Source organism: Strongylocentrotus purpuratus, unplaced genomic scaffold (assembly GCF_000002235.5).
Source record: "Strongylocentrotus purpuratus isolate Spur 01 unplaced genomic scaffold, Spur_5.0 spur5_scaffold_14, whole genome shotgun sequence".
NCBI classification, from domain to species: Eukaryota; Metazoa; Echinodermata; class Echinoidea; order Camarodonta; family Strongylocentrotidae; genus Strongylocentrotus; species Strongylocentrotus purpuratus.
The window spans coordinates 23793725-23818505 of record NW_022145599.1 but is presented as its reverse complement, the minus strand read 5'-3'; the positions used below and the strand labels follow the sequence as shown (position 1 = coordinate 23818505).

The 24781-nt window shown below is 37.4% G+C and overlaps 1 protein-coding gene across 1 annotated transcript in view; it reads left to right on the top strand.

Annotated features, from left to right (window-relative positions):
- The first annotated feature begins 2267 nt into the window (after positions 1-2267).
- LOC100888019 (polycomb group protein Pc) overlaps positions 2268-24781 on the top strand; it is a 39571-nt gene continuing 17057 nt past the window's right edge. Inside the window, exons 1-3 of the mRNA XM_003723726.3 lie at positions 2268-3039; positions 5668-5711; positions 16880-16945. Of these exons, the coding sequence (XP_003723774.1) occupies positions 2983-3039; positions 5668-5711; positions 16880-16945 (167 nt within the window). The 5' untranslated portion in view covers positions 2268-2982. The remainder of the gene's footprint in view (positions 3040-5667; positions 5712-16879; positions 16946-24781) is intronic.

Genomic DNA, 24781 nt, shown 5'->3' with positions numbered 1-24781 from the left:
AAGCACAGGGTACCTTTAGGATTCAAAGACCATAATTTCATTACCCATTGTATTTTGGAAAGCAGTTAAGCATGTTAGCCATTTAAGTGGTAAACAGTGGTATAATATGAACATTTTAAAACAAAGAATTTCTTCTAAGTGAATTTAATTCCTAGCTTTTATATGATATGCTACCAGTTCGGGAAAATCTGTTTAAGTGGGTTCTTGTATACGATGCGTAACTTTGTTTAACTTAAGTGCAAAGAAACTGAAGATGTTGTTCTTGCGTTTATTTCATGTCAGGCAAACAAAACCTTCTTCGAGAGCTTTTAAAGCTTATCTGCCGTAGTTTACAGGAGGGATTAGACTGCCCTACAAGGTCACTGGACAGGTGGTTATCTCATCAACTCAGCTCTCAGTTAACATAAGAAAAAGAGGATCATGGGGGACCTATGGTCACCGATTAGGCATTGTTTGCTATATAGAGGGCGCAAGTAGCTACAAGTAGTGCAGTGGGCCTTTAATCTTAAAAGAGAGATAGATATTAATTTCTTACTCAAAATGAATTCGCAAACCGAAATCGATTTGATCATGACGATTGCATTTTGATCTATTTATAAAATGATTATTTTTCGTAATAAGTATGGATAGGGATTCGAATTTGATATATCTATTTAAGAGAGAAATGACTCACAGACTAAAAATAAATTAAAATTTGAAAGTACAAAATATGAAATTCCCTGCAAATTTACTTAGTTATATCTAAAAAAATATTATGTGTATTATTGATGTTCCATTGTTTTGCTAAATGGTTTGTGAAATTATGTAATTAATAAATATTGAATAAACACTTCATTAAGGGCAAAGAGGACAAACCCATTACTTTCAACGTAACAGGTAGGCCTATATGATTTTTTTTTTCTTCAGAGAAAAGTCTTTCCTGAAATTCCCTGCAAATTTACTTAGTTATATCTAAAAAAAATATTATGTGTATTATTGATGTTCCATTGTTTTGCTAAATGGTTTGTGAAATTATGTAATTAATAAATATTGAATAAACACTTCATTAAGGGCAAAGAGGAAAAGTCTTTCCTGCCTTGTTAAATTAATTCGTGATAGTAGTCCAGTGATTTTGATTTAGTAAGTGATAACATACTCCAACCCCGTCACTCCATTTTATATCAGAAATAGGAATGGGGAAACAAGCCCATTATTATAACAGTAACACACCAGAACATACTATATTTTAAAAATCAGTGAAAGTACTTTCATATTTGTAGTGTCAAGTATAATGAAAATGGTTAAAATAGGCATACACCAACCTTCAAATTATTGCAAGCCAGTCTTAAACTTTTTATTCTTCGTTTTCCGAGGGCATTTTTAATGTACTTAGAGAATAATGCTCAAATTATCGACAACAGAATTCTTTGAGAGAAGCATTTCAACTGGACTTTTTTGGTTGCATTATTCACTTTGGATGGAAAATATATTGGTACCTTCAATAAAATAATATTCAACATATAATAATAATATTAATATTTAATTGTTATATAGCCAATATTGTACCATTTTATAAATGATTCATCGTATTTGAGCACTTGTATTTTTTTAAAAGGAAAGGCCTCTTTGTTGTGCCTTTCATCTGGGGATTTTCCCCCTCAGATGAACACAAATTTTATAGCCAGAAAAAAGGGCCATGTGAAAAACAGTCACGGAGAAATAACAGAAAAGTAGGAAGTTTAGGACCGAATTGAAAAGGGAAATTAAACATCAGTGTTTCGCTTGCCACGAATTGGCTATATTTTACAATAGGCGTACTATAGTTGAACTTCATCGGGGCTTGAATAATTACGAATTAGGGTGTTATTGTCCGTGTGATATGAGAATAACATTACCCACTATTGGCCAATTATTTCATCTTGTTACTGCATGTTCTTAGTCATTGACTCGTACCATATCTATTTATAGCAACATCCGTCATTTTTCATTATTGCTACCATATTACATCGGTAGCAGTGCATGTTGATGACAGGATCATCATAGTATAGTATAATAAACTATACATGTATTTTTTAAAATCTCAAATCAGGTAATTCTAGCTAGTAGTTTATGTATTTTAGGGTCACCATAAGATACTTGTCTCTATCAGGAACCGATTCCCGTCACTGTAGGGCCATCCTATTTGCAAATGACGTCACTATTTAATAGTAAACACTCCCAAAAAGCGTGACGTCACTCGGAGCGATGCATTATGAGGGGTATATAATAACCTGACCTCGCTGAATGTTTACTTCATTATTCAGAAGCAGCTGAGGGTTCGGGAACAGACGGTACGTTTCTCGCACAAGAAGATCAGCTTTACCGGCAGTTCAGCGAGGTGTGCTAGCAAAGTGTGCGGGTTTTTCTTAGTGCGTTGCTTTGTGTGCGTGTGTGTGTATCGCACGTGTTTGTGTGTGTCAATGAACTGCAAAGGGTTTCGCACATAGTTGGTGCGCACACAGGAAAAACAGTGGCTGCGAGCTAGCTGGCTTCGGGTTGGCTATTAGAAGGCGTGCCAGACACAACGATTGCATTTAGCTGCAAACCGCGCTGTTTTTATCAGCACTCACTCGGCCGTTACACTTCAAACAGTCTGTGATCGTCTAGCTGAGCAGACAATTCGTGTAAAAAAGAAAAACTCGTCGGGGACTGAGCAATTACCAAACCCTGAGCCGAGGTGGCGGTGTTTCCGACTCGTGGAAGGAGAACTTTCTAGATCTTTTCATCTGCTGAATTTTCCGACGTCCCTCGGATCAATAAATACATCTCACCTCTCCATCTCATCTTCGCTCTACCTGGATTTTATAACTGTTGGAATATATTAATCGTGTCCTGACGTCTGATCATCTCTTCAATCATATCTCTATCAGACTTGATGAATATTGGATTTTAAACTTGGAATAACTCATTCTTCTCATCCTTTATATCATCTGGTGGTAGCATCGCATTTTCTCCTCAAACGAAATGGAGGCTGATCAGATTTTCACAGCTGATTGTATCAAGAAGAGGCGGATAAGAGGGGTGAGTATTTTGATATGGTTTGAATTCTATATTCGAGATGGCGGTTACTAGTTGGTGTTTTCGCATCATCTCAGGTGACAGATTGGCACGTTCGGGAAAGAATAGCAAGGGTGTTCGTTGGGTGGTGACTGAATGTGTGCATCATAACATGGTCCTACTCCATGATCATAATAATGATTTGTTCGTTTTTTATAATTGTTTTAGCTCGTCACGCTTCAGGGATCATGGTTTATCAGTCACTAACTTTTAAGTTTGAGGCCTGAGGTATGTGCGCTATATTTGATGTTTATGCTTAAAATGGCGAAGGGGAAAATATATGTATAGAGAGAGAGAGAGAGAGAGAGAGAGCGGAAGAGGGTTGAGGGGGTCGATGAAGAGGGGGAAGACCTAAGTTCGTCACTATTCAAACTCGGGTATAGGATACATCTTTTATTTACCCTGCGGCTATGCTGAGGTGTCAAGAGCCATTTTGTAGTGTTATAGAGATCAGGCTTAGACCGAGGATGTTATGTACTCTGCGGTGAATGATAATGGTTTGGTTGATCGAGTTCGCATGGATTAATTAAAGGACTTCGCACACTGCACGAGTAATCCGTCCTGTCAAATCGTACCTCCTGCGTTTGGTAACTTATGCTTCGCATTTTGATCCTTTAATTAAAACAATTTAAATAGTGTACTTTCCTAATAATAATACAACTTATTTGTCCAGATCGGTGAAAAAAGAAAGTCAGTTACTACGACAATAAACCGATCTAGTGTTAGAGATGAAAAATAATTATAAATCAAACAAAACTAAAGTACTGGTAAGCATATGTAACATCTTTGTCATAAAATCGTGAGTTGCAGAATGTAGACAGGAAGAGTCACGTTTCACCTGAATGGAAAAGCGAAACATTCTCATACTGAAACTAAATAAAATATCTAAACATTGTAATCGATACCTACTACCTAGCCCTTGTTAGCAACTACAATCAATTAATTTTACTCGGAAGGGTTGAATAGATAATAAATCAGCAGCGAATTACTTTTCAAGTTAAAATTGATTGTTAGAAGAGGAGATACCATTGTACACAGTTGTTCAGTTGATCTGAGCTTAGCCCACGTTCAACAATCATTAGTGGGGAAATATTACTTTTGTATCTTTGTGACCATGCAACTCTCCCACGCACTAATTTATAGTTTCTGACCTGTTTCCATGTCAACACTAATGGTGTTATAATAGCGACAGCAGCCCCAATCAAAATAATAGGATTGTGAAGTCAAGAGAAGTTTGGCCAGAACTCCAGGGTAGTTCTGAGAAATGTTTTAAATCCCATTAGAGTATTTTGTAACCGCATCAGACAATACATGAGATAGAAGAATATAGGGAAGTAGTGTAACTACACGTTACGGGAGAAAAATAGTCAATACAAAGCGGATATTGCTTTGGGGCTTTGAGCAACTCATGGACCAGCAGTGTACCGGTTCATTGAATAAATTTATGAAACTTTGACGTGGGGTTAAAGTAATTGTTATTCTCAATGAGCTATTAAATGAGCAAATCCGATAGATATGATAGAAAACGTTATCGGTTAATGTATTTTCTTTCAATAATACACTACTAAAATTGAGTTTTAAATAGTTATGATATTCTTATGACCAGGGCGACAGGCTCTGCCCATACGGGTATCAAAGGGTATTATACCCGTTGCACCAAGCACGATGCATCGTTTTACTGACGTAGGGCTACGTCAGCCACTCATGAAGCGGTCTTTGACCCCGTGCTTGACGCACAATGTGATAGTGGCAACGTTATCTGAATTCCGAAATGAATAGTCCAAAATCATATTGAATTACTGACATAATTATGGCTCATCTATAGCTTCAAGCACAGACTTGATAAAGGCAATATGCATGTCATCGAAATGACGTCACGTATGCAAAGGGTATGAATATGATAGACCTACCTTATTATAATAATTAGACGAAGCTTTTCCATGACACGACTGCCATGATGACGCTGGTTATGATTTCATCATAATGGCGCAATCATAGTCCATTTCGTCATCTGATTCATCATTACTATTATGTTTGTTGTTATTATAACCTGAGACACTGGATAGCGTCAGGGTATGGATTTTATAAACCGTTTTTGCATTTATATTTGTTTGCATCTCACTCTAGATATATATCCGAGGATTCATTGACAAAAAAGCTGACTCATTTTCAGGGGAAAAACACATCTCATTAAAGTTGCACTTATTAAAAGGGCTTCACAATTTGAGATTAGAAATTACCATGGGTAGAATTTTATTCAATATTGTCTAGTGTCTAAAAGGAGCATACTTGTTGTTTTGGGAAAAGTTTTAAACAACATTGAGTGAAAATGCCCAATATTTGGTATCTGTTTACTCAAGCCTCAAGGGCTGATAAATAAAATAATAAAATAATAAAATCCAGAATATGAGGGCGTTGTTACAAATGTGTATACGCAAAGTCATAAAACGAGATGTTTAAACAAAAAATATCAATAAATTTATTCTCTTGTAAGGTATGTTTAAGAATATTTTGCTTTTGCTGATAAATAATACACAAAATTGATGAGTAACGTACACAAAGTAATCAGCCTGTTTTCCTTTTTCTTTTTAGGGAAAGGTGCAGTATCTGGTGAAATGGCGGGGATGTTCAAGCAAGTAAGTAGACTATTCATTTATTTAAAAATATTTTTGAACGAGTCTTGAAGAGAATATTGAGCTCTGGGAAAGGTGACCAATATGATTTGTGAACCTTTTCCGTCCTTTTATTTTAGTGTGGTAGAGTATCATAGGAAAAATGTCTCCTGAAAAAGATTGCTCCTCAAATGCCCTCACATGGCAAGTAACAGCTAAAGATTGTGGATCGCAACTTTAAAGGGACGTGGTAACATTGTTCAGATGAGAGATAGTGGTGCTCAGGTAGTGACTTCAATGGCAGATGTACAATGAAAGATAATCTGAAAATTTGAGTGAAAACGGACCATTATTCATGGTACAAATTGGGAAAAACTGATCTGATCGATTCCTTAATTCTCCCTACTATATTATTACAATTTTATTACATTTTAGGTGAATGTAAATCGTCACAAAACAATAAAATGGCTCTACATTCCATTCCAGACATATTTTAAGTGTTGACAGATTTTTTATAGCCTGTTTTATGTCTTTTGTTCATGGAAAAACGGTTGGGAAAATTCAAAAATGGTTGGGAGAATTTACTGTTAATCACTGTTAGAGGGTGTTATACATCGACGCCTTAAAAAAAACCCATATATATCTTCGTGGTTTGAGAATTTTATTCAGGATTTTTCGCATGTCAAAGGGTTAGTACAGTAGAAGGAATATAGTAAGTAACATTTTATACAAAAATTAAGCAATTTTTTCATCAACCTTCAACAATGTTACCGAGTCACTTTAATTCATGCCACACATATTCTGTGTCCAGCGCATTTGACCTTTAGCAAAACTGAGCTAATTTCTTTCGTTTTGATTACTCTAAAACCTAAAAGTATACAAAATACTTATCTGCAATATAATCAGCCTTTTTGATTCTATATCATTAATATTTTACTGACACTTAAAATCGGAATAGCATCTCATGAACAGTGAAACTAGGTGGTTTCTGGTTTTAGCCAATATAAATGGGAGAATTCAATAGTAAAGACGTTGACATTATTGTTCTAGTCTGTATCCAAATTAATTGAGTACTCAGTTTAGATATTCTTCGAAGAAATCACGCCTTTCAAAAGATAAATGACCCTTTAATTACTTCAAAGACCCCGAAATCAACGTACTACAATCGGTACTGAGTACATACTACATAGTGTTCTGATCTCAGATATGCAGGATTAATAACGAATATTGTATAAGGTTGTTGCATATGGTCAGCGCCTGAAAGCTACATCTTGTATTAGCCTACTTGAAAAATAGATGTGCAATTGCATATTGAATGCACGAATTTCTTTCCGGAAATATTGCTAAAGCACCTTGTAATCACCATTTTGGGTGTTTACACGTAAAGAAAAGAACATTTCAAATCTATTTTGTAGTCTAAAATGATATGTCAGGGTCTAGCTAGATTGTCCATCTCGTCACACCAAGGAGTTATTTGGTGATTTTGGTCACACACACACATGGACACGCCCATGGTCGTCGTTCATACTATATGTTCTTTTAAATCGAAACCATGTAAGAACCGTTATGATTAAATAAATTTGATATTCCAATATAAATATATTACCATCATGGTGCAGTATACCTTTAAAGATAAACTCCAGTTCTGGTAAAAAAAAAAAAAAAAAAAAAATTCTCACAGAATCAAACGAAACTTACACTGAATGTTCAAGATTACAAATAAATGACATGTGCCAAACAATTTTGGAAGAAAATGTATACTGGCTGAGTAATGAGCATCATGACAAGGAAATCAAGGTAGTAACGAGCACCGACACCATGTGTTTTGTCCCATATATAGCTTTCTGTGTACAGTGCTTGTTACTTTACCAAGACTCGGCCAAATTTATTATGAATTTGATGACTCCAGAACCTTACAGTGCACACCAATACTTACATGCTACATGATCAACTGTTTCTGATCCATTCCACACCTTTTCTTTCACAATGCAATCGCATTACCAGAACTGGAGTTTATCTTTAATACTCAGAACATAACAGTAAAGCAGCATGATAACCACATGTGATAAATCAGTCGTAGGCTTACCGCGATAAAGACTCATCAATAAAGGTTAATGATCAAGTAGATCAACTTTGTTTGTCAAGGATAAAAAAGATATATTTTAATATATACCCGAAACTACTTACGTCATTTCCAGGAATTGTGGTTACAAGTAGTCCCCAAATGAAGGGTATTAATTAGCTAATCGGAACCTATTAATTTATAATGACAAATCAGAAACCTGATAAAACCCAAAGTGGCACTGGAAACGTGAGCTAAAGGCCTACAACCGCGGAAGGATTAGTGAATTAATTATTCAAGGAAATATATTATTAGGTCGTGAGTCGAGCAACCAATCAGTTTCCGAAATTCGTTTCAATTTTTTTTTTTACTTGTTTCAACGTGAACAAGTTGTACGTTATCTCATAGGTTGAGACAATTTCACGTAAATGAGAGAGAAGTTTTCCTACAAAAAAGCTGGTGATGTTTTGCCAGAAGGGTTGTCGCACTTGCAATCATCGGCAGAGGTCTTGTGCAAGTATTTATTTTATATTCGTCTGTAATTTATTGTAGCTATTGAAATAAAACGTCCACTCCCATCCCCACCCCCACCCCATCCCCTCGTCAATTGATGTTGTCGAATAGCGCAGATGCGGAATACATGGGGGAACAGATCGTCTGACCAGGGTCCATGGTCAATTCCAACTCCCTGATCTGACAATACTCTCGATATGTGAACGGAAGCAATGAAATGTTCCTGCATCAAGTCCCTGGTTCCTGTTACAACATCAGTTTCCCTCGTTTCTGTTCTCATTATTTTGTTAACGCCCGGTAAATTTACTGCCCTCAAGACGTACCGTCACGTTTTCTAAGAAAATCCATGGGGCTTTTCGTTTTTCTTCAATGGGTTTTGGGTGTCGTGCTCCTCCGCCTCGTAAAGTTGAAGGTCACGAACTGCTGGCATGCTGTGCCCAGATGTAATATTTCTTCGACGGTCTTAAAAGGTTATTACAATACTTTTAGGTTATACCTTTGGGAAAAGTGTGCACGTTTGGAGATATTTAATGGTCACAAGAAATGAGTAATGCGAATCTTCTCGAGACGACAGTAGAAGGACATGAGACAGACAGTCGTAGTTTTATTTCAATTGTTTGTTCGATTGTTACCCCCTTTATTTTTGTAATGATAAATCAGTTCGTAAATGATTGAATATACTGTGTCCATGACAGTTTGAATAAATCATAGAAATCTCAAATGTTTTAGTTCATTTTAGGTCATACATGGAGCGTTTACGTACAATCAGTCTCGGTTATCGGTTGCTTTTTAATACAGACATTTCGTAGTTTCAGGTGGTTTGGTTGTTTGATTTACCTGACTGCTAAGAAGGCATGTGTTATGTATGCTTGTATTAAAGTAGTTGTTTCTCAGTATAACTCCCAGAGCTCTTATTAGAGATAAATTCTGCTATTTATACCATCGATTTCTGTACACACATTCGTAACTTTCAAGGTAACCCCACAATGAAACAAAAACACAAAACACATCTTTGTTGTACCATGTATGTAATCTTTATTTAATTATCTAACCACTACTACTGCTACTACGTACTACTAGAGAAAATGGGGTCCGACTCTCACGTTCGTTATGATGCATGAAGTAAAGTGTGATGCCTCCACAGAATTCGACCCTGGAGTAAACGAGACATTTCCAGCGAGGCGTATTGACCGTCCGGTTCATTTCCAAGAAACCATATTCGCTCCCTAATTAGCCGTGTCAATCTTAAATGTCAATATTTAATGCTCTGGAGCAAACTACACGGCAATAAAAACCGCAGACAAACACATGAAACATGTGTAGCTTGAAGCTCTACAGAAGAAGCTAATATATAGTTTGTGATTGGTGGCTCAGTAAAAGTATATCCATGGACCTATTACGTACATGTATGTTCTTGGTACATCTAACCTAATTTCCCTCTCTAACAAAACAAATTCCGAAGTTAATGTCGCCTGAGCATACGTTTGATCACTGATTATTTTGCGATTTTAAAAAAAAAGTTTGTGTACAATTTATAACCCATTAAATTAAATAAGGCATGTATTTTTGTTTACAACTATAGCTATGTTTGCGCATGCCAATTACATATTATTATGTTTACAATTTTCCATTGGAAATGCCTCTTCATCATCAATGTCATTTCACGGTTTTAATCCGATTATCGGGTGTAATTGGATGTGGCAAGGGTCGAGCCATGAATTCAACGGGCCAAGGATTGGAGCACTTTATTTCACTTCTCAACAATGTGCTGAATAACGTCTGTTTGTAAGGACGTGACTTCATTACAAAGTGGAGGACAAGGGAAGGAGGAAATCGCCGTCCCATGTGCAAGAGAAGGAATGATACTCAACACTCTCTGAGAGCATATCCGTTTCTATTTACAAGACGGTGGTTTCAATTTACATTTCTGCCGCATCTCATAGATATAGCAATGCAAAGAAAATAGACACGGACATAACTTTGTCCACTCGAAAAAAAGGTACTGCATAAAGATATTTGATTACAGTGAATGCTATTAAACTGTGGATTTTGGCTATATTATTTGCCAAAGGCCTTTGCTTTTGTAGTAGGTCACTAGGCCTATAAATGATATAAGCCCCTTCTGTTCACACTAAATAACGATACAAATGGTATTAAGCGATAAGGGTAGGTCCATGGTTCATGAGGTCTGTTATGCATTTCTTGGAAGACAGACTTTCTTCTTTCATGTTTGATTAATTCAATTAAATTGAGATAAATTACAAGTGTAAGCTAACGATTCTTTGAAATCATCCGTCGTTCGTATTCCCAAACTTCTTTGACAGATTGTCGAAAGCTCTGTCAGAAGCTCTGTCAATGGCAAGTTGTGGAAGCGATTGTCAATACCAATTGAACGAGTTACCCTTGGCAAGAATTGCATTTGACCGCAAACGAGGTTTAGTCAAATTGAATTCAACACACGAAGGACACTTCAGTCATCACCCTGATTGAGAAATATGAAGAGATAATCTTGTATCAGGAGCTCACACATGACCCAGGCAGGTGTGCTGATATCAAACCGTGGGACCTCCTTGACAAGAGGATTGTGGGACATAATCTTGACCATGAGCGATCTGGAGGGTTGTTATATAACGACTCCTTGGTCACCCCTGTTCTATGATGTTAAAGTTCTTTCGTTTCTTCATTCCCCACCTTCTCTCTATAGTGACTATTTTCTCATCGCACTGGCGTCATCCGTCAACTTAATACCAAGCAACTTAAAGGTACTATGTCCCATTTGCAGGCCCAAAAACTAATTTAGAACTTCCCTAAAAAAGGAGGGGCTTGAAAATGTCTTTAAGTAGGAACATAACGAATAGCTGTCGAATCGACTTATGAGCTATAGAGCCAGTAAGTAATAGTCTGATTTTCAGACCATTGTACCGGATGGTCGTACGTTTTATGCTGCGCAAAGATTCAATCAGTTTAATTTGGCCATAACAAGAAGTGGGTTATTGATGTATAGACAAATGCGCCACAGCGTAGTATCCTTACACATAAAACAGCCTATCTGATTTGTTTTACTTCTGGCGAAATCGATGACGATATCTGTATCGGATGAATGTTACGTACAGTCAGGCATACATGGTTGTACCAGGGAGATGATCGCCCTAGTTGTACCATGGACCAAGGAGTTACTCCTTGCATGGACCTACTACGAAGATTGGGCATGTGACTGACATGATATGATGGGAGCATTGAGTTTCCAGAGTTGGCAACCTCACTCACACATCACGTCAGTTCCATTTGGTTCACACTCTCCTCCTCGAGTCAATGGCGAGGTTATAACCTTGTAATCCGATTGACCAAGACCGTCTTCGATGTCATGTGACACCAGGTTCACGTAAACGGTGCACTTTGGATGTCACCAAACTGAGTGGGTGGGACTGTAATAAACTATGCCCAAAAATAGAGATCCTATTATCTTTCCATCACCCAACGAGCATGCCTTTTGGTGATAAAGATAGTCAAATTCAAAGATTTGTATTGACCTTAACCACATAAATCATGATGTGTTGCTTATTAATAAAGAGTAAAAGAATCTCCGTTTCATAATACTTTTTACTATTTGTGATGGAAATTGTGGGTGGCACAAGATGATGCACTTCGGCAATTGATAAATATGCCTATGTTTTTACGAGATGCTCTAAAGAAATATTACATGGTATAGAGATAATAACCGTGTTGATGATTGATGAACATGCAAGGAGCTTTACCTAAATGAAGTGTCAGTGATAGTAGCGTTGACTTGCATGTCTACTTGTCATTTTGTGCAGTTAGGATGATAACATTTCGCGATCGTTATACGATGTAGGCCTATACCAAGCACATTTACTGTTTATGAACGTGCCGATTCGGTGATGCTTCTCATAATGCCAGAGAATCAAAAGCCCAGGATGTAATGCGAGCCCCTTGGGTGTTGCATCATGGCATGGGTGATGCCCCGGTCCAAAAACCAGTTGAGCGGTTTAGACAGATCTTCAACCTCATACGGCCACCGAATCATTAAAGAAAACGTTGAGTTCTGGAAAAGGTGTAAACAAAATGTGGGAGCTTTTTGATTCATTCTTTGTTATTGTGGAAGACGATAGTACAAAACTAAAGTCCTCTGAAAAGGTTTGCTCTATAAAGCCGTCATATCCGAAATATGAACAGAAATAGCTGAAATGTTTGGACCTAGCTGTCATGATTCAAGAGTGTATGGTCCCATATGCATAACTCTCTGTGCCGTGCATGAGATTTTCAGCAAGATTAAGTCAAGTTCTTAATTTGATGATTCCGAAATCGTAGAGTATACACTTATTGCTTCATAATTAACCTTTTCCAGAACATCATTTTACCTTTAATTTAAACGTTTCATTTGCAGGCCAAAATAATGAAAAGGTTAAATTCCAACGGCATTTGAAAACGAAAGGGCGAGAAAATGTCTTTAAGTGGAAAAATAACGACCATTAGTTGCCGAATCGACTTTAGTGATGGCAATTCTTGTAGTAATAGTCTGATTTTCAGACCCTTGTACCGAATGGTCGTACGTTTTGTGCTGCGGACGGATTCAATCAGTTTGATTTTGGCCATTACAAGAAGTGGGTTATTGATGTAGACAAATGCTCATGTACCCTTTACAGCTCATGTTCCGTATGTTATTAGGAAAGGGAAAAAAGGAGTCAGTGAGTCACTCAATAGTGTTTGACAGTGAAATCTAGTAGAAAGTAAACGGGTTTCTTTGCACAATTTGAATATTATGACACTACTAACGTTTAAATTTCACAAATAGGACATACGTGACATATTCATAATTCCTGCAAAGTTCTACACAATTAGATGTTGGCTGCAAATGGGACATAGTACCTTTAATGCCCCCCCCCCGCGTGAGTTGCATCATGTCCTATATACATACATTCATAAGTGGGCGATGATGAGATAGCTACGGATGGGGTGCGCATCACTCAATAATTTGCCACTGTACCTGTTCACACTGCAGAAAACACATGCGAAATAGCCTGTTCATACTGCATTAATTTGTTTACGGAACCCCGATATAAAGAATCATCGTGCACCGTATAGCGAAAGGGGTTTTCACACTGATAAAAACATCTTATAAAGAAACTGGTTTTAGAGAGTTCAATTTACATGACAGCTAGCCATTAATCGATGCTCAGGATAACACCCGCCAGGTATATACGCCTTTTTTCTTCTTCTACGACTGGCCTACGACGTTCAGACTAGATCGAGTTTTGTTTGAGACGTTGCTTGGACATACGTTCCGCTATACGACGTTTCGTTCATACGTCAGACTACAAAAAGGTTCGAAAATAATCTCGCTAGTGATATTTGTCTCGAAATGTATGGTCAACAAGGGATCTAAGAGTTCACAACGTTTCGCTTACACCGCTGTAACACTTATACTTATACTCTACGGTTGCTTACATTATATTTCATCACCTGACGAAGTGTTGCAGCAACGCACGAAACGTTGTGATCATTTAGATCTATTGTTGACCATACATTGCGAGACAAACGAATATCACTAGCGATATTATTTTCGATACTACATCCGCAATGACTAATATTTGTAGCATTACAAAAAGGTTACTTATTAAGTTATCACAATTATTATTCATCGTATAGCTACTATACGATTTAGGTAAAGCCGGACGATGAAATTTTGTCGTCTAAACGGGGGGTCTCTTCTCGTGTATCTTATCAGATGGAGGAAGCTCATATCGGGTTGAAATCAATAGGTAATGGGGAGGATATTCAAGAGGTGAGAGCTGAAGGTTAAGGAGAATCCAGCACAATCGAGTCTGGTTACAAATTGCGCTTTCGAGATTGAACGCCGTTTTGTTTTGAAGCCATATGTAGCTGCTCTCTCTTCCACGACAGTGTAGGTTAAATGCGCCATTCATTAGGTCGTTGTCTCATCACTCGCATGCATTGTGATCTGTTTGAAGACTTGGTAACGCAATACAAGACGTGTACAACAGTAAGGCGGTGATTTACTTGGGAAATTATGGTATTGGTATTACAAATCTAGATAATTATCTTATAGTTGTCTTCGCGACATGGTTGAATTAGTCCATTACAAAAAAAAACGCATAAAATAAAATCCATCTATCTACCCCCCCCCCCCTCCTCTACCGTGTTTGATAACTCTTCCGCAAAACCCAATTTTGCAAAACACCAACATGTACACGAACAGGTATAAGACATATCGCAGGATTCTATTCTGGCTCTACTCCTTTTAAAGATCCATCCACCCTATTTCAATGGAAAATGTAGTTTTCCACTAAATTTATATGGTTTTGTAAGAACTAAAAGTAATTTGACCCCTTGGCAAAAATCAGCGATACTCCGCAAACAGAATTCATCAATTTTGTTGTAAAAATTATTTGTACGCTTGTAACTGTAATATTATTCAAGATATAGTATAAAAATGATTTACACATTGCCAGCTAACTTCAGTTATTATGGTGACAAGGAGGGTGATTGTTCTAATTTCTAAGCTGTCTAATGTCGCATTGCATCGAAATCGCTTTGTCCGGTGTTGATCCCTCAAGCACGATATAAAATGAATTATATTTGAGTACGAATTTTACATCCTATTTATCTCTTTCCGCTTCTCGGTCCAACTGCTGTTAGCACGAGCCGCAATATTAGTTAAAAGATGTCACGAAGTGCACATGTGTTTGAGGGGATCTATTAAACAACTATCCAGCTAATTTCCCGCGGAAATCTCTCTTTAGAGCTCACCCAAGAGAGTGGAATTACTAACATGGATGCTTCGCTAAAAAAGTAAATGGCGGGAACGGATGCTGGGGGGGGGGGGGGGGGGAGCGCCACTTTTTGCTTCGCACACATTTGCGGGTACGAAGTCTGCGACAAATCTGTCAATCGCAGATGTCTGCTCTGTGATCAAACCGCGTAGGAAATATCATTAATTTAATTTGTTTAGATTGAATCAATAATTTTATGAGTTTTGGTATTACTTTATCTTTTAACTGTAAAAATTTCATTCAAGTTGACGAACATTATAACCATAACCGTCATCACCAAAAACAAATATAAACTGATGCGCTGCAAAGAAGCTTCTACGTTGAGACACATACGGATGTTTTCTTACCCCATTACTCCAGAATAATTTTATGGAGGTACACGACACGGCATTCCACCTGTTCTGCGCCAGTATAAAACCATTGACCTACCTATCGACGAAGACGTGTGTGAATACATTACTGAAGATGAAAAAAGCCAGGTTAATTGCTGACATTTCGATCTTCCGCCAACAGGAAGCCTTTGAAAATTCAATGAGCAATGGAGAACCTTTAAGAGTTCTGGTCATGCGATTGCAATGTGAAAGGAACGGTGTGAATCGATCAGAAAAAGTTGATCACTCAGAGAGAGGGTTGAGTTCTGGGATAGGTGAGGAATATTTTATGAGGTATTTTTTGGTTTTAATTCTTGTTATGGTAGTGTGGAAGAATATCATAGAAAACAAAATATTCCCTGAAAAGGGTGCCTCTTCAAATACCCTTAAATTCGGAGTATGACCGTGTTTGGACCAAATTTCATGCCCAAACCTCGCAGTATGGGGGCCTACATCATAACCAACATTTCCCAATTGCTATATTGTATAAATAAATGAAATCGCATGTCTTTGACTAGAACATCAAGCCTGCAAATCTCGTCGAATTATCATCGTAACAAATTACTCCATCCCACACGAAGAGTATTGATTTATATGCAAGGCCAAGTACTCTAACCTTTCCTTTTCCAGGAATGAAGAAAATTGCGACAGGTTGTCCTTTTGCTAACAAGGAAGTGACATTGGGGTGACAAATGTGTAAACACAAATCGGACCACCACCCCCCCCCCCCTCCCCGGTGCATATAATCGTTCAATAATATAATGAAATGGGACATCTCTGTCTTCCCAAAGAAACTGATCTTTACGAACACCGGTTCACTTCGCGAGTCACGTCTTTCGGTTGGTGATGATGTTAATGGTCGGTCCCTAGAGGTAACTAATCACATTTGACTGATAACATTATCATAACGAGTACAGAATGTGAATGCAAAATTCACAAACCCTTATTTCGCCTACCATTGGCAAATTTTAAGTGCGTTTGTAAATTACCATTGCATATGTGAACAGTTCTAAGCAAGTATTATGATCATGTCAAAGCCTAGCCAAGGGTGATTTAAGTGAAGATAGCAGCGGTGATTGTATCTCCGACCAACGATAAGAGTAGAATGATTTGAAAGAGGATGAACGGTTTTTCCTTCATCGGATATTGATCGTCTTTGTTGACAAAGAATACTGGGCAGTAGATGGGCATTATGCTTTATATGAAAGGACACACGTCCTCGCCCTTCGACCGTTATGAAAGGGGTCTGACTCAGTGGATCCGACACCCTCCCACGCACCCACATAAACACCACCACCTACATAATCCAGATTAGTTGGCAGTTTACCATTTCATATAATCGGTAATAAATCCACCACTGATTATCTGCGTGCATTTTAGTGGAATAATGGCTGTATTTGTATAACACATTTTACTTTCCCCCTTGTTTTACAGATGCAATACTTGGGAGCCCGAGGATAACATCCTAGATCCTAGCTTGGTCCTCGACTTCGAAGAAAGGTAAGTTCAGTGATGTAATGATTCGCCATTCCACGTCGTCTTTGATCATTCTGCATGTCTGTCTCTTCTTGGAATGAACTGAAATAATTTAAATTCGACCTTGAATATTAAACATCAGGCAGCAGGATGAGCTCTTTCCAATATCTGTCATAAGGAAATTGGTTTCACTGAGTACTAACCTTTCCATTGTATGTGTGTTTGTCTGGACTCCCTTAGCCTTAGGCCCTTGGCGGATGTGTTTATCAATTTTCATATAGGAGTGGGGTCTGGAAGCGGGCCAATTGATTGATAATTTGACTGAAAGGTTATACAATCAATGTGGTAATATGCTTGTTATTGTAGCGAATGTACTTTTGGGGCGTCAATCTCGTAAAAAAATAATTGTGTGTATGCGCGCGGACGTGTGTGTGCGTGTGTGTGTGCGTGTGTGTGTGTGTGAGAGAGAGAGAGAGAGAGAGAGAGAGAGAGAGAGAGAGGTGGTGTTCCAATGAAGAATACCTCCAGATTTGGCTACACTCTGAGAGGTTCTGAGAGGGGGTAGGCTGGGGTACTCAAGCTACCCCTCCCCCACCCGTCAGGCCTGCTTTACATGTGAATATGACTCGGGGGAAAAAAGGCTTGTCATTTAAATAGTTACATGTCCTCGGCAAGATAACTTCGTAACAATATTATTCCCTCCCCAGTTATATCAAAATTATTTATTGAAGTTTGATGGTGAGATACAAGACCTACTCAATACATTGAGGATGGGAGGTTACATGACTATGTAATTACCCCATCGCTTTCCCTTTTAACCTTAATCACAAACCAATAACCCTTCAGAAAACTGTTATTACAGTTTAACTATACTAACCGCAAACCGAGTCACATGTTGTTTATTGTGGCAATAAAGCCCATAGCCCATTGATTAACGTGCGATGATTTCAACAAATCTTTCGGACTCTTGCCATTAATCATCATGCATTTTAGATAATCAAATCGCTTGAATAGTCCGTGTAAAATGTTTTAATTCTGTGTTCCTTAATGTGTTATTACCTTGTATTTCATATTGTTAAAACCAACTCAAATTTGCATGTAAAAAGAATATGTAGATACGTTTTGTGTTTAAAGGCCTATTTTCTGTCGAAAGAAAAAACATGCTTGAAGCATTGTTAATGACGGCTAAACTTGAATGCCAATAAACTGGAGAAAATGAAGAGACAGTGAGTGTGAAGAATATACCTTATTGCGTTTACGAAACCAAAATTTAAGTATACGAAATGACCTATTTCGAAATTATGTTAAGAAAAGAATTCTACTTTCTATCATAAATGCATGTATCACCTTTTTAAAATGGCGGTTAAACTTGATTGCCAAGAAAGTGAGCCGTTGAAAGCTATGGCAAGCAGCGCCTAGCGAGCGAGCGAGCGATGGGATTTGAAGACTAGTGACGATGTTGATCAAAGATGACAGTTGGCAAGAACATTAGATATTATATTACTATCTCGGGCGCAGAATGGCATGCGTATCAATAGCTAGACGTAAATCCTCACATTGCGATCTGAAACGGCCGTTGGAAAGGCTTCGCGACATTTCGACTATTCAGAGAGTAGAATTTTTAACATTTGATAATCAGAATTTTAGTATAAAATCTCTCATTTTCAAGGTGTATTTCGACCACAAAATTAAAGGCCTATATGCCATGCTACAACAAAACTATACCCATTTGCTTAACCCTACTCAATTAATCAAGCCCGTCACAATTCGAGCATTTTTAAAGGTTGAATTGCGAAAGGTTTATGATATTCCTGAACAAAACAGGTCATTTTATTTGTATATTTAGTTATTTCGTTTACTTCTGCCATATACGATGGAGATTTCCTCATGCATCAGCCTCATTGCGTTCTGTTCTTTACAAATATTATTTTCCCTGATGCAACACTAGTACTGATGATTGTTTATCATAATCGCGCCAATCTTCGACTGTATAGCTTGGACAAGATTTCAGTTGCACTTGGCAATCTCGGATAATTTCCTGTTACCATTCTTGTCATATTTTCTCTGAACCCATGTCGCTCACAAGCCTCTAATACACATTCCAATGGCACCGCATATAGCAATCCATACTTCACAAGAATGCGGAAGTATTATTGAAAGCGCGGGAGGAATATTTATCATGTCATAATATTCATTAGGATGAGGCGAAGTGGGGTGATACACCTGAGCTAAGTCTCCTCATTTCCCCCAAATTCTCGTTCGATTTAGGCTGATGAATTTATTTTAAAATGACAGACAGCAAATTTTGCTTACTTCAAGGACAGAGGTCTTGTTCATGTGCTATGCTATAAATCCCCTTTTTTCTGTTGAAATTCAGTGAATGAATGAATGAATGAATGATAATAAATAAATAAGTAAATAAATAAAATACCCTCCTTAGTCACAATCATGTCAGATCTAAATACAGGAAAAATTGAACGTTTTTATAATATAAAAAATATCTAAAACTTTTATTTTAATACATTAATTGAAATGTAATTAAGGTGGTCAAAAATAGACAGCTTCTGAACATGTGAACCCTTGCAAGTCACACAATCAGCCGATTCCCTACTTGTAGAACTAAGGGAAGTTTGAAATTGTTTTGATTTTGTTTACATACAAATTAATTCAGAGGTTAAACTAATATCCTACCCTGTTTGTACATGTATGTTAACTGATATGTTATGTATACACGTAGACCTATATTATGATGTATTGATATTGCTACGTGCCGCATAAGCTCCTAAAGTGGGTATGCCTGGAATTTGTACCAATTGAAGTGTTTACTTTCTGCACAACTGTTTCCTTTTTTTCCATACCTTCCTGTAACCTAAAATCAATAAATCACTGGTCCAGGATTGATCATGTGCTTTTTAGGAGGGGTACTTGGGGTGATCAGCCCCCTAACAACAACACAAACAAAAACAAACAAACATCGCCTTGGTTGTAAATTAATAAGCGAGGCTCATGTTCAAAGTGAATGCAATAACCTCCGAGCCACAATAACCACAATGCCCCCTCTCATGTATTCTTCTTACCGTGAAAACCGCAGCTGGATTAATCGAGCAGATTTCCATTGTCAAAACTATACCCCCAATTACTTCCTCGTGACCTGACAGTGCCACACGTGAAACATGTGACCCTCGGGGGGGGGGGGGGGGTTGGAGAGAATGTGGCCATGTTTTACACCGTGGTCAAAACATCGTGATTTTATGTTGTCTCCTCACATTTCTAACCACGCGTGGCATTCTATGAAGTAGAGTAACAGCGGACCAGGTATACATGACGGCCACGGTCTCGTGAAGGGTCAGAAACAGTTGTCGTAGGATCATGGGACTGATATGTAGGTGTCGGTCGTATGGGGTGTTGGTCTTCTAGGGATGTTAGTCTCGTTGGCCGTTGGTCGCTTAGGCAATGGTTAGGTCCTCTATGTTTATAATAATAATGATATTTAGCTTTTATATAGCGCTTATCACAAATGTCTCTAAGCGCTTTACAAATATATTATTACACCGGTCATTGGATTCAGTGCTTGCCCGCACACACTGTGTGCACAATCTCCTCTCCCTGGGGATGCTTAGACCCTCGTGAGTTCTTAGAATCGTGTTGATTTAATCTTTGTGTAAATAGACCTATATCATTACCTCATCCACAAATGGGAAGGATCCGGGAAGCATGCCATGCATGGTACATCAACCACATCAAGGTCCATTTCGTAGAAACTCTGCAGGTAAACCAACCAACCGTAAAAAGGGAAACCAGCCGACTCTGCCCAATATAGCGATCAATGGAGGTGCCTACGTATGTCGCAATTATTCTTCACAATTATGGTATCATTCATTGATAGCTGATTGATTAATAAGTCATGTTAAATGTTTGAGTTTATGGCCTAACGACTCTTCCCTGCTCATATCCCATTACAAGTAATTCGCTGTTTGGTTAATTAGTGACGTTAAATGTGTTTGTAATTTGGTTAATGGTCAAGGAATTAGTTGCTTTGATAGACCATCCCTGCTCAGGTGTAGAGAACCATTCAGTTAGTCACTTTATTGTCACATCTCTTCTCTGATATGAGATACATTTTTCTTCAGTTCAAACCGATTTTGGAATAAGTACACATAAAGTCATGAAGGCATAAAATGATGAATTTTTATCTGTATATTCTAACTTGGCTAACATTAATCTTCATAGAAAATGGAGCTTACTTCTTCTTCGCATTACATGAATATTCGTGAATACACAAGCTCTAATTCCCAAAGGGTTTGTGAAACAACCTATTTATCGCCGAAGTGTCGAGTCCAGTTCACCCAACACTTTTAAATTTTAATACGGTATAAGCAAAAGTTGTCGTTAAAAGGAAAGTGATAGACACTTCGTCACTGTCCGATTGTATGTGTATGCTTTCATACAAGTATTATAAACTAAACTTCAGTGAACAAAGAAAGGTGATTATTCGCATTCAGATTACCCGACTTTTCAAGAATATGGAGGTAAGTTTTCACGAAAGGTCGTCTAACCCGACCCGACGCGAAGATCCGATGGAACGAATTAAGCCGAAGGGGGGAGGGACCATTACGCCCACAAGACAAGCTCGCTGTGCTTGACACTTCCTTTAAAACCGCTTACAACATCTTGCTTTAACAACTTGAAATATTTCATTGAACCGTTAAAGAATTTGAGTTGGCGTCGTCAAGGCCTGTGACGTGTCAATACACGATGATCAGGAGGCGTCGAAGAGGAGGATTAATTGCTCAAGACCTTGAGTGATCAGTCTGATGGGATACTCTGGGCATAATGCTCTGTGGGTATGTAGGTCTGTGATGTAGGCGGGTATGCCAGCCATTGAATGTAACCATGCGTCGGGCGGAGTCCATAGTCATATCGAAAGACAAAACTATCTGATCAGATTTGACGTTATTCATTTCTATATAGTATATAGGTCATCATAGGTTAACAAGATTTTAACCTGTCTAGTGACAAGGGGGTCGTCATAAACATAGCATGAATTGACGTCTTCATTGTAATAGATGTTCATACAATAACAAATAGTTTATGTAGGCCTATGGAACGACGCCTTATTATACTATTTCTTTTTAGAGTTTGTGGATGCGGAACTTCGTCCAATCCAATATTGTAGATATCAACGAATGAAGTTCAATTTGGTAAAATGTAATAACTTATTTCCAATATTGGAATTCAAGTATCTACGAAAGTACTAAACATTTAATGTGATATTGAGTTCTATTGATTAATCTTTATTTTAGTCATCTCAAACAGTTTGAGCACACAAAATACGCACGGAGATCCGTTAGCAGAAAAATGCGCCCTTTTGTAGCTACACTCTGAAAATGTGCCCAAGAAAATCGATTATCCATCTGCCCACGATTGTTCGTTTGCTCTAGATCCCAGGCGAATACAATATGGAATGTTCACATTAACTAGTTCACATTGATATGCAAAATTTAAATGCGGTCTGTTGGTGTGTTGACTTTATGACTGCTATTAAAAGAATGGTAAAAGTATGCATGAATTTGCATTTGCTTCATATTTGTATATGTGACTACTAACCCACATGTTTAAAAAACAATAGGTTCTACAAAGGGCATGTTCAGGTCGGCAATCATAATTCCAGAAAATGCGTAATATTCATGTTTCTTCTTGATACGACAGTCAATAAAATAAGATAACAAAGGTAGTTTAAAGTTTATTAATGATTAGGCATATAATTATCTACGTATTTCTATAAAAAAAACGCAATATCGAATTATTACAAAGACTGATATTTTGATTCACCGTAATAATTGTTCACAATTTAATTTTGTAATCTGACAAAACTCTCTCCAATGGTTACCTGATAGAAGTGTGTTCAGACAATTAATAATAATAATAATATTTAATGTTTATATCGCGCTTAATACAAATGTCTCTAAGCGCTTTACAAATTACACCCGGAAGGGCGGAAGAAAGGTGAAAATAAATGACGAGATGCTTATAAATATGATGATGATGATTTCAAGCGTCTTGTCAGCAGCGATCGATTGGTCACGTTCTTCAGTAGTGTGAACATCCGTTACCTAGATAGATGGCCGAATTAATGTGGCATCGAATAATAAACGTGTCATCTCCCTCGCCACGTTGTTATGCGGAACCCGAAGCAACGTGAGCGTATAAAGCATTTTGATGAATAGGATTCTCGGGAAATAGATCAATGTATGATATATTAGGTTTGATCAACAAGCCGGTTGACAACAGAAGTCTATTAGCAAGTCAATGTAGTGCCCTGATGGGAACATAACAGAGGGTTTAGCACAGTCATTACCAGCAAGTAGAAGGGCAAATAGAAATATTATTATGTGTTTCTTGTCTGAACCTTTTAAAAATAATAAAGGAAGTATCGGTCACTTTTCTGTCCAATTGAATTTGTGCATGGCCTGTGAGATTCAGTGGCTAAAAAGATATAATAGCTGCATTTACATTGCAAGCAAAAACTGTCGAGTTTTCTCATATTTTGGTGTTTTGTCGGTATTTGAAGAAACTGTAGATTTAATCAAAGTTTATTTACTTTGCTCTCGTCCTGATTTTTTGTTTATTTGTTTGTATATTATCGTATTTTTTCAAAATTGTCAAACAACCTTGCTTAATTTATAATTGATTTCAAAGCGTAAGTAGTGATTATTCAATATGAAAAGGGCTTTATCGTTAAAAAGCAGTCTGTTATTTTGTTTAAATGTTTTATATAATACACTATATTTTAGTTTATGTAAGTTCGTTTTACAGTTGATGTTAATGACCTCTTGCCTCTATCTTTAACATCACGTACTGGAATAAACACGACTTTTCCGTGGCGTATTAATCCTTAACATGTGATCGAAGAGATTTCAGAGGATATGCATTATACACTAAGTTGATATATCAGGCATAGTTTCGAGTTTAATGCGCATGGATTTAGCAAATCCTTCAAACCATATTCTGTATGTTTTTGTGGGCACCGAACTAACCGCGGTACAGGGTGTTTCAAGAAAAAAAATCCCATTTGATTTTGAAACGAAAGTTTCTTAAATTATCTGTTTGGGGTCAGCCAATGTTTTATTTCTTGTGTTAATTTTGCTTTCTCATAACTAAGTAAGGATTGTTGAATCATTTAAAAATATTTATAGATTTATTTGAACAAAATAGTATCATAGTTTATCTAGAAGTATTCGATAATGATGCAAATCTGTGTCCCCAAAGGAAGTGTATGTGATATTTTTTTTAATCGTTTTACCTAATTATTATTATTATTGATGTTATTATTATTGTTTGGTGTGAATGTTGTATTCTTCTCACTCACCGGCCATTGTCACAGTTCCTTTATTAAACTGTGTCCCTCGAAACAAAATATCATAGGTCTAAAGGGTGACTAAGTCAGAGGTGAAATGCATACACACTTAGCAGTAGCATACTGATTATTAAGGCACCCTTGAAGTATGATATAAATTTCATTGCAAGTATTGCAGGTATTAAATTGTTCTTCATGTGATTTATCAAACAACAAACTCACCTTCATCCACAATCTTCTTTACTCATTGAGAAGTGGGGCTCATTTTTTGTGATTGTTTATTATCTTTTGAGGTACCCTGTAGTCAGAGTTCATTAACTTCTACGGCGGTGTATCTGGTATTACGCGGGAAATTGGTTAATGCTCCATTAAGAGGATTGACATTGACTGATCTGGGACACAACTGTTTTACCATTACATCAACAAACAATAATTGATCAAATATCATTATCAACATCATGTATGTACACATCACCATATAGGTCAAATGGATTCTGTACAAC